Raw genomic sequence first — 11,143 nt, forward strand, 5'->3', positions numbered from 1 at the left:
TATCTCATGTTATGTTTGGAAAAGATTGTACGGTATGCTTGCGAGCAAGGACGGTGATCGTCCGAGCTCGTGCATGTGCGTGAGGTGCAATGTGGCGCTTTGATGGCGCACTTTGCACTTCGTAGTATGTCGCCTTAATCTTTTCAGGATCGACGGTGTTTGATCAAAGGGTGCTTAGGATCCGACCATTGGATCGGTGGCTGATCAAAGGGGGGGTGCAACCCTTGGTTCAACGTTGAACCCAATGGTTGCAACCCATTCGTACAGCCATGAAAGTCCAGCCCAATAGTCATGACCTGTTAGATCAAGCCATATGAGCCAATGTATAGGACCCATCCGAACAGGCCTTGTGGGCTTATAAATGGGCCACGAATTCTCTCAGTCCAGAATATTAAAAAAATCTCTGATAGCTTCACAGAGGTTACTGTCTCTGCAACCAGTAACAGACCAGCCTGATTTATCTTGGGAGGTAAGTTTGCTATGACCCTTTCCAGGAATAGGAGGGTGCAAATACTGTCTTAAGGACAGAATGACCTCGTTCAACTCAGGCCATAATTTTGTCCTTTTTTTTTTTTTATCTCAGTTTTTTAACACATGTCAAATGGAGAGATCTCACTAGGAGATCCCTAGCCACCCCTGCGCTGGAGAGGATCTGAATCCCCTCCTCCTGGGTATATTCCTTATACTGGGGAAAAAATTAAACTAAGAAGATGTGTAGCTTTGTGTATACATGGCTATATTCTTGCTTTTGAATTCTGGGATTGAAATAGAAGCTAGGTTGATGAAGTCTATGCATTGGATATACTATCATATGTAAAGTAATTAAGGGGATCGAGGTGTACTTCAAGCTTTAAACTTCATCAAAAAGATTCTCAAATGCTGCTTTTCCAGCATCATAAATTGGTAACTTTACCACCAAGCTGGCAGCTAACTTCATAATTAAAGACGGATTTCTTTCTCTCCAACCCCACTCAAATGGTTTGTTTCTTTTTAACTCATCTTCTAATTGGTGGAGATTTTTTTGGAAGCTCGACATCCACTCTAAATTCAAATTACACCTATGGAGAGTGATTCACAAAGGTCTCCTTGTTCGGATCATTTTGAGAAAATGGATAAATCTGAAACCCTACTGCCTTCTCTGTAAATCTAATCATGAAATAATTTGGCATATTTTATATTCTTGCGATTTCTTCAAGAAGAATTTGGATTGCAAGTCCTTTGTGGTTGAAAATTGACTTCTTATCTCATTCCTCAATTGAATCTATTTTTACTAATATGTTTTTACTTCTTTGTCCTCTTCTAAATTAACTTGTAAATGGATTTTCAATGTGATCTCCATCACATCCTATTTTATCTTGAAGCACATGAATCAAGTTGTTATTTCAGATATTTCACCTAATCCGAAGTTGATCTTGGACAATATTAATAAATGGATCATTGACTTGTAAGTATCCATTTCAATAATGAGGATTTGTCCTCTTTAATCAATCATAGTGGTATATATGTCTAATTTCTCTTTTTCATATCTTGGTGTTCTTTCTTTAAGGACACTCAAATAACTTCCTAAACACTTTTGGATGGACTTATGGCCTTCTGGGTGTTTTTTTTTTTTTTTTGGGTTTTTTGTGTGTGTGTGATAGAGTTAGGTAACAATTTGACAATTCCATTGAGGTCGAAACTAGAGGAATTCTTAAGGGTTTGAAAGTTGCTTGCAGGAAATGATTATGGCGTCATCTACACATCCTTGGCCTTGGAACTCCACTCGTATCTATTCACAATTTTTTTTATTTTATTCATACCAATATTTTTTGTAATGAGGTCTTTCTTCCAAATGTTAACCGCTAAGGCTTATGGAACTAAGGTTCCAATTTTTGCTTCTAAGACTTGGAATGATGTAACCTTTCTTCTTTCATAAGTTAAACTTTTGGGAAATAAAACGGTACCGCCCTTACATCCTTACATAGGAGCATGTAAAATGATCATCATACCCCCGTAACCTTAGAAATTACTAGGGTTGTGTTGTCTAAGGGTGTATCATCCATTGTTAGGGGAATTTAATTTGTCTTCAGGGAGCCTAGCACACCCAGGGTGCTGCCAGTCGTTGAGCGCTATCGCACACATCCCTAGGCATGCGTCGAGATGTGTGTGGCACAGCTCAGCCGCTTGATGCCTCCTGATAGTACCCTTGGCGTATGCCTCTCTGGAGACAATTCTGATCCTTATCAGGCCATAGGGGCGGCGTGTCTGGCATGACCCAGTGGGGTTCTTTCTCCCTAAACTTTTATATTAAAAAAAAAAAAAAAAAAAAAAAAAAAAAAAAAATCTTAAATTGGATTCAATTGTCCAACACTTCACTCCTATGGAATTGCTATATGCTTTTTGGTCGAATGTTTTTCATGTGCGGTTCCTTGATCGGTGCGGTTCCCTGGTTCCTCTCACAAGAGGGGGCTGAGACCCACCCGGAGCACCGATTGAACACTCTGCCCGGTGGATCCCACCCCCCCTCTTGTGAGAGGAATTAGGGAACCGCATAGAAAAAAAATTCCCCACCCCCTCTTGTGAAAGGCAATAGAATATTGCACCGGTCAAGGAACCGTAGACAAAGTTCTTCCGTTGGTGGTCTGGTTTCTGAGGGTCACCTTTGTCACATTGCACACGAACCGTCGTCATAGTGATTGGGTGAGGTTGTGGTCTCTCTCTCTCTCTCCCTCCTGTTCAGTCAATGGGTTTCTGTTGTTATTCGGAATAAAATAAATTTTTATGTCTTTAGTAAAGTGTCATATTGTGAAGGGACAGCTGTGGCCGTTTGATTTTTGATGTATTACAATTTGAGGAATTTGAATTGTAACCCCCAGAGGGCCCAGTATAATGGACGGTAATGATCCTCTAACTAGCCTGTTAATAGGTCCCACTCTCTGTCTGTTCAGTGTTTCACACTTTCACGATTATTACAGTTTTAACCTAACAGAAGCGTTCTTCCCTCTTCTCTTCTCTTCGCTTCTCTTGCCTCCAATAATTTACGTCCTTTTCCAACTGATACTCTCTCCTCTTCTCATACTTTGGAGCAGAGAAGGTGAGGACGAGCCTTATAATGCGTAAGCCACTGTCCTAATCTCTTTACCTCGGATTCTAATCTTGCAAGAACGAGGTACCACTTCCTATCTCTCTCTCCGAACACCAATGCATTTCGATTGGAGACTCTTCAAGTAGTATCGGTTGCTTCTGCACTCAGATTTCTAGGTGAGCAGATATTTATTTATTTCTTTTGTTTTTTTTTTCTTTACCTGTTTGATCGAAATTCTTAATTTGTGCTGTTGATGCAATAGTAGGATTAGTAGCATCTGGGTTTCTCTTAAAACAAGAATCTTTTGATGGGTTTTCATAATCTCTGTACGTTTCAAGCTTTTTAGCATATAATCGTTGTTGGGTTGATTGTTTCCGATTAAACTTTGGTGGTTGGGACCAGTTTTCTGCGCTGTGTTTTTTGAGCTTTTGCCCTTTTCCCTCCTCATAATGGTTTTTTTGGTTTTCCTTTTTTGCTAGTTGGGATTGAAGATCTTTTAGTGTGCCTGGTTCTGTTGGATTCATCTAGTATTAATGGTGAAAAAGGCTAAAAAGAAGATACGAAGCACTCAGAAGGAGAGGCGAGTTTCCTCTGCTTCTCCTAAAACTATTCCCTCGAACTTGAATCCAACGGATGAGATTGGAGGTACTGGAGTAGTAGTAGTAGTCAATGAGAGAAAAGCATGTACCCATCTCAGTAAGGGTGTTGATTTGGGTATAATCTCTTCAAAAATTGGTTCAGTCGAATCGGTTAGGTGCGAAGACTGTAGGGAAGATGGGGTTGATCGGAGGTCAGCTAAGGGAAGGAGTAAATCTGGGAAGAAGAAAGGAACAGGTCATTTGGATGCAAAGTCGGATTTAAGATCCATTTGGGTCTGCTTGGAATGTGCGCATTTAGCTTGTGGAGGGATTGGATTGCCGACAATTCCCCAAAGCCATGCTGCTAGGCATGCCAGACAATATCGTCATCCTTGTGTGATTCAATTTGACAACCCTCAACTCCGCTGGTGCTTCCCATGCAATTCACTAATTCCAGTAGAAAAATCGGAAGATAATGGTGAACAGAAAGATATCTTATTGGATGTAGTTAAATTAATCAAAGGGCAATCATCAGTGGGAGCTTCAGTTGATGTTGAAGATGTTTGGTTTGGTGGTGGCAATGCTAGGAACAAATCGGTGTTTGACAACATTGGATCAGGAATTTTAGACAGTGGTTATAGAGTAAAGGGCTTGGTTAACCTTGGGAATACTTGCTTCTTCAATTCAGTAATGCAGAACCTTTTTGCCATTGATATGTTGCGGGACTATTTCATGAAGTTGGAATGGTCTTTTGGGCCTCTGACGACAGCTTTAAAGAAGCTTTGCAGTGAAATATGTCTGGATGTGGATTCAAGGAGTGCGATAAACCCAAAATCCTTCTTTGGGTGCATATGTTCCAAAGCTCCCCAATTTAGGGGATACCAGCAACAGGACGGCCATGAATTGCTCAGGTGCTTGCTTGATGGCTTGTGTACTGAGGAGTTAGAGGCTAGAAGATTACGGGATTCTTATGGGAAAGAGGGAACCACTTCAAATCATGGTCCCCCTTTTGTAGATGCAATATTTGGGGGACAACTCTCAAGTACTGTTTGCTGTCTGGAGTGTGGACACTCCTCCATTGTTTATGAGCCCTTTTTGGATCTCTCAGTGTCAGTGCCAACTAAAAAATCTCCACCTAAGAAGGCTCTGACAGTCTCACGATCCAGGAAACCAAAGTTGCCTCCTAAGAAAGGAGGGAGAAATCATTTAAAGCAGGGTACTAACTCCTCCCCGAAACACGAGCCTGGTCCTGGTCCATCAGAAAGCAATAAGTCCTCTTCTCTTAATCCATCTATTGTGCCTGTTGCCGAACAATCGGTGGCTTCAGTTGATGATTCTTCTTGGTTGGATTTCGTTGAAACAGGTAATGGATCGGAGTTTCTTGTTTCAGTTCCACAGAATCAGGACATCTCAGATGCTCAAGATTCTGGTGACAAGCAGGTCTTTGAGGATGTTGCAGAGCAGAGACCTGGGCCATCAGATGATGTTTCAAGGTTTGATTACGTACAACCAGGTGAACTGGCTGCTGAGTGCCATTCAGTTCCGCAAAATTATGATACCTCAGCCATTCAAGATTCTGAATACGTGCCAGTTATCCAGAATGGCATGTTACAGGATGGCTCCGCCTTGCTGAGCCAGGGTGGTTATCCTAATGCGGAACCAAAGTTGAACTTATATTGTTCTCAAAGTAAATCTTGTGAGGATGAGCTCCCTTCACAGGTTCAAAGTTCAGAAGTTGTGTTGCTTCCCTTTAAAGAGGAAAACTCAACCACTGAAGAAATTTTGAGAAAAGAAGGTGAGGCTTCCACGTCTCTTGCAGGATGTGAACCAGCTAGGTTAGACTTTGATGGCTTTGGGGACTTATTTAATGAGCCTGAGATGGTTCCTGATCCCAATACAGAATCCTGGTCAGGTGACGTGAGCTTCCAGTCCCAAGCAACTGAAATGACAGAAACAAGTTTTGTAGCGGGAAACAGCAGTGACTCCTGTCCAGATGAAGTTGATAATACGGATGCACCAGTCTCTGTTGATAGTTGTTTGGCTTATTTTACGAAGCCTGAGCATCTCTCTGACAAGCGTGCATGGCATTGTGAAAATTGTTCTAAGATTTTGCAAGGCCTAAGGAGGATGGAAGGTAAGGGCGGTCTGCAGAAAACCACACCAAGGACTAGAATGAATGGAGTTGAGGTAAGAAGCGGCAATGCCCCATTGGGTTTCAGCAAGGATTCCATGGATCTCGCTGAATGCAGTCATTTGGACAATGGGAAGCTTGAAAATGATACTGTTTCCTCAACTACTGCTGAAAGCTTGCCTATGACTAATATGAGACTTGATGATTCAAACCAAAATTGTATAAAGCTTGAAAACTGTCAAAAGGGTGAGGAGACAGTTTCAGAGTTTGTAAACCCCATTTCCAATTGTCTAGATTGCTTGAAAATTTCTCAAGGGGACAAAATACTTGGTTTGTTGAATCATTCTACTGAGGGGCAAACACCAACTTTGGATAATCAAACCAGTGATTCGTGTATTCTGGATGAGTATAACTGTCTACAATGCGAAACTGCTCAAGCACAGCCTAAGGTTTCCCAGCCTTTGGCTAGAGTATGTGACTCAGATGAGGAAGTGGACTCAAAAAGTGTGAAAGTAATGAGAGATGCAACTAAAAGGATTCTCATCAATAGGGTCCCACCCATCCTGACCATTCATCTTAAGAGATTCTGTCAAGATTCCCGTGGCCGCTTAAGCAAATTGAGTGGTCATGTTAGTTTCAAAGAAACAATTGATCTTCGGCCATATATGGACTCCAGGTGCTTTTCAATTTTTCTTGGAATTTCTTATTGGCCAGTTTATATAATCTTATATAGATGTTTTCATTATTGTCATTATCACCTTAATTTTGTTGGTGCTCTTGTGTTCCTGCAATCCTGCTACGGTTGCTGTTCTTTTTTCCTGAATAGTTACTAAACTCTGGTTCTTTTCTCATCTCTTCTGTTATATGAGAAGCATAATAAATATGCAGAAGTTGTTTCTGATCACATAGACAATTAATTGAACTAGCAGAATCAAATGATATATAGATATAGGTAAAACACATGCGCACACATATATCAAAGGCTATGCAGAGCAGGAACGTCAAGGGAGTTTCTCCAAACCTGTAATGTCGAACTCTAAAATCTAACTTCTTCAAGTCTAGTTTATTAGTAGAAAACCACATCCACATGTGGGTTTTAATAAATTTTCTCGTAAAATTTCTAGGTTTCACCTCCATCCATGGGCCAACAATCCTTTGTTCCTTATCCATTTTCTCTTTAAACCTCATTTGTTTTCCTTATATATTTACTTTTTGAAATACCCATTTTCTTCACTGGGAATTTCCAGATCAGCAACTTAAACAGTATGTTTTTTGTATTGACCTGCCATGAAACCATATGAGCCCCAGTTGTCCTACCATGCAAGGATCTTATTCAATTTGTTTAAGTTGTTGCAAATATTATGTGGCAATAAAGTTAATGTTAAATTTCCAGAGAGGTTGACCGTTGAAGACTTGTTAATATTGCTCACAATTTTGATCATACTTATGCCTTCATATGTTTACATATATGTACTTGAAGCACTATTGGTGATCCCGACTCGTGGGCAAGAGAATGTGCTCTATCAATATCTGTACATTGGTAGAAATTGTGAGCTTTCTCCTTTCCATTTCTTGAAATAAATTATATTTCCTGGTTTACTGGTAGAATGAAAGGATTTTATGTAAGGTCTCATCTTCAAAAACTATTGTTTGATTCATGGTGGTATGCCTGGCATGCTAGCATGATTTCTATAAAATTTCATTCTGATGTCAATTCGAAGGGAAGGATGGATTTCTAACATAATTTTTGTACAATTTCACTCAAAAATTGGTCTGTGGGAAATAAATAATAGAATGTTTGTAAGTCATGTATTGAATTAGTTTTTGAGAAATAAAAGACCAGGGAATATTGCAGACATCGTGCAAACATCAAAGGCTTCCTCCATACTTGCTTCTGAATTCTGAGAGAACATGTTCTGGGAGGATGGATACCTCTCATGGACCATGTTAACACTTTTAATATTTATCAAACTGCATGATGTCCTATACATATAGAACAAGGATATCCCTTATGTCCAGTTTGAACCTCTTGATAGCATCAATTGAGATAATGGAGGTGATTGTTTGGGGGTATCTCTTGTATGTCAATCTAAATTAGTGGTTTGTATCTGATCAATCATGTTGTTACTAAACTTTCACTCTGCAAATGCTGTATTTTCTGATTCATTTTATCACTTTACTCAATTAGATAATGGGAGTGAGTGGGTTTTGAATTTAATGGCTATTTATTCTCATCAATTGAAACTAGATTATCTGGTAAGAACATACAAAACAGGACCTCTTCCTTGTGTACTAAGTATAACTATATCCACAAAAAAATTACAAAATAAGAAGTATTAATGCCAACCATACCCTAAACCTACTGTAATTTCAAAGTCTTTAGTTTCTGCTTTTGTTTTCATGCGAGTTACTGTCTCCACTGATCTCTTTAATGATGTCACTGTATCTACTGTTTTTGTTCCCAAGCCCACCAACTTCTCTCTGATATAAACTCTGTCCCATGCTTACTCTAAATAACTATAAAATGAAAAAATTTCTTTATTATACTTTCCTTTTATCAGTTGTCTGAGAAAGTAGCGTTGATGTTGACCTCCCATTCTTGAGCCCAAAGTGGTTTTCTGATGCTCCTGTTTGTTTTCATATGTTGCTCCATGCCTCTTCCATGTCTCCTCAATATGAAATCGTAACTATTTTGTTCTGAATCCAATGTATACTTGGTCGTATAGAAATGTTGACAGCAGGGTACCGAGGTTTTGCTAATCTGTGAGTTATGTCCAAATGCTCGAGACTATCATGGTTTTACTTTGGGAATATAATCAATGGAATTTAACCAATTAATTGCGAGGTTTTGCCTATAAGGTTTTTGCCTGACCTTGATTTGCTTCCCATCATCTGGATGGTCAGAAAAAGTTGTATGGCAGATGAGTAGCCTAGGATTGGCCTATATATGAGTACTTCTGGCTATCAATCAGCTTGATGCTCTGAAGTGGGGACTGTACAGTGCTGGCTCCAGTCCCTTGCATCTATGTCATATTTCCATGCTTTCGTTAAGGCTGGAGCATTTAATTATCCCATAAATTTTATGCTGTTATCTTCTGCGTGGGTTATAAGAACCTCCTATCTTTGATGTCTTTCTACTTTAGTACTTGTTTGCTGCAGAGGCATCTTTGTCCTGTCTGGAATAAGACCCTTGTTTTAACATTTAATAATGAATACAAGAGGGTAACAACTATTAGCGTTGATTGTTATCTACAATTTTAATGGTTATGCGATGTTGTAATTGTAAGTTTCATGATATTTATCATTTTCCTTAATTTTTTGGGGGTCTAATATAAACCTTTCTGATGCTTTAACAAGTTTTCAGACTTTGTAACACAATTATTTTTTATATAATTATGCTAATCCATGTCAGTGGCCATCTTATCTCCAGCCAAACGTTATTCTTAGTTGAAACCATCGTTCATGATTTCCAACATGTGATGCTGCTAATCAGTTATAGATACTATCTTACTCCAATCCAAAGCTCTAAATCAGAAATGTTAGTAACCGTTGTGATGTTATACAAATTGCCTATTGCACATATTAAGCAATACACATATTTGTAATTTTCAATGACAAGAAAGTTACAGAAACAATCCATTTCTTGTGATTAAAAGGCCTCAGTGTTCACTTATTAGCTTTTCTATGCCATCTTATTCAATGCACATTTTGTTTGTAAATGCATATCCATGTATGCATTTGTGTAGTCTTATTGAAATCCTAAAGTGGATTCAATTTTCGTATAATGCGCAAACAGTAGACTGAGCTCTAGTTGTCTAAAACCTGATGAGATTATACCATCTTGTCGTTGTATAAAGAGAAATGGATTCCATGTTTGTTAATGGTCATATTCTTTTCATGGTTGATTGAAATTTAAGGGAGACGTACGCAACTATCATCTGTTTCTTTTGAATGCCAACCCCTCAAGATGCTTGATATATTCCACTACAATAGGAATACAAAAAACCAGAAGTTCATGATTCTTCTTTTATATATGACTAAACGTTTTATTAAGAGAAGGAGAAGAAAAATAATACAAACAACAAACCACCAACTACAATAAGATTTAGGCTACAACAACAATAAAATTAAAAGTTCATGTTGAATGTCATAGTATGACCTCCTTCCTTTTCTTTCTTTCTCCTCCCCACACCCCTCTTTTCACAGTTCTTCAAAAGGATGACTATACTACAAATCTTAACAACCATATATGTACAGAAGGCACAAAGTACACATCAAGCTGTTTATGTCCATGGTTCAGGGATCCATTGTTCTCGGCATCAAGATTCAGACAGATCAGATGATAGCTACCAGCATGTTTTAAGCCTTACAATTTTATTTTTATAATCCTCTGAAAAACTGAGAAGAGTTTTGTAGTTTCTTTTTTTGATGGAAGAGTTTTGTAGTTTCTGCTGTCTGATTTAACTGTAAAGCCATTTAGTGTATGGAATCCAGCATGAACTATATGATAAGTCAGATTATTGACCTTTTTTCTTTCTTTGCCCTTTCTCAAGGTGTGGAGAAGAGAGAGATAAGTGTGAATACCACCTAGTTGGGGTGGTGGTGCATTCTGGCACCATGCGAGGTGGCCATTATATTGCATATGTGAGAGGCAATAAAAGTCAAGGAAGAAATGAAAAGTTCAGTGGCGAATCCACATGGTACTATATCAGCGATTCCCATGTCCGTGAGATTTCTCTTGCAGAGGTCCTGCAATGTGAGGCATACATATTATTTTATGAAAAAACTTGAAGATCCTTTTCTTGTTCATTCACACCCATGTTTGGCAATACCGAGCCTGGATGCAGTTAAGCACCTCCAACAAAAGTGGAAAGGAGAGTAAAAGAAGGGCTTGAGAAGCAGAGGTGAGTGTAACAACAGTTTTGGTTGCAGAGGATGATTCATTATTAGTTTTGTAAAAGGGAGAGTTTTATTTCATTTTTTTACAGAGGGTATACTATTAATGAGTATATACAGAGTGAAGTAAATTGGAGAAAAGGAAAAAAAAATTATTGTATTTCATATGGGTTAGGAAGATACCCATTTTTTGATATTCATAAGCCATTCATGATTCTCTTTCAAATTGATTCCTACAGCAGTACATTTTAATGGTCCCCAATATCCCAAAGGATTTCATTCTATGGATTTTATTGCAACTGAGATTTGAGAACTAGGGTTATGCAGTTGCAGGGCTCACTGGTTTCCACATATCCCTTTACTGCTTGTTAGCTACTTGTTTACTACTTTCTTCATTTATTTTGGGGAATTTCTATGTTTTAGGGCTATAAGCCTTTTACATGGGTCTGTGGTGTCAATGACAAGCCATGTCTC

General features: G+C 38.8%; 1 protein-coding gene across 2 annotated transcripts; it reads left to right on the forward strand.

The window, feature by feature from the left end:
* Positions 1-3,037: 3,037 nt before the first annotated feature.
* Positions 3,038-10,927, forward strand: LOC122656550 (ubiquitin carboxyl-terminal hydrolase 2-like). 2 transcript variants are annotated; one of them, XM_043851123.1, is made up of 4 exons: positions 3,038-3,240; positions 3,544-6,449; positions 7,254-7,322; positions 10,327-10,461. In XM_043851123.1, exons 2-3 carry the CDS (start codon positions 3,598-3,600, stop codon positions 7,315-7,317), a joined length of 2,916 nt encoding a protein of 971 aa, XP_043707058.1. In that variant the 5' UTR covers positions 3,038-3,240; positions 3,544-3,597; the 3' UTR covers positions 7,318-7,322; positions 10,327-10,461. The 2 variants fall into 2 exon arrangements, with proteins under 2 accessions (XP_043707058.1, XP_043707057.1); XM_043851122.1 differs by lacking the exon at positions 7,254-7,322 and having other exon boundaries at positions 10,327-10,927.
* The last annotated feature ends 216 nt before the right edge of the window (positions 10,928-11,143 follow it).

The sequence above is a fragment of the Telopea speciosissima genome, chromosome 3, assembly GCF_018873765.1.
Source record: "Telopea speciosissima isolate NSW1024214 ecotype Mountain lineage chromosome 3, Tspe_v1, whole genome shotgun sequence".
NCBI classification, from domain to species: Eukaryota; Viridiplantae; Streptophyta; class Magnoliopsida; order Proteales; family Proteaceae; genus Telopea; species Telopea speciosissima.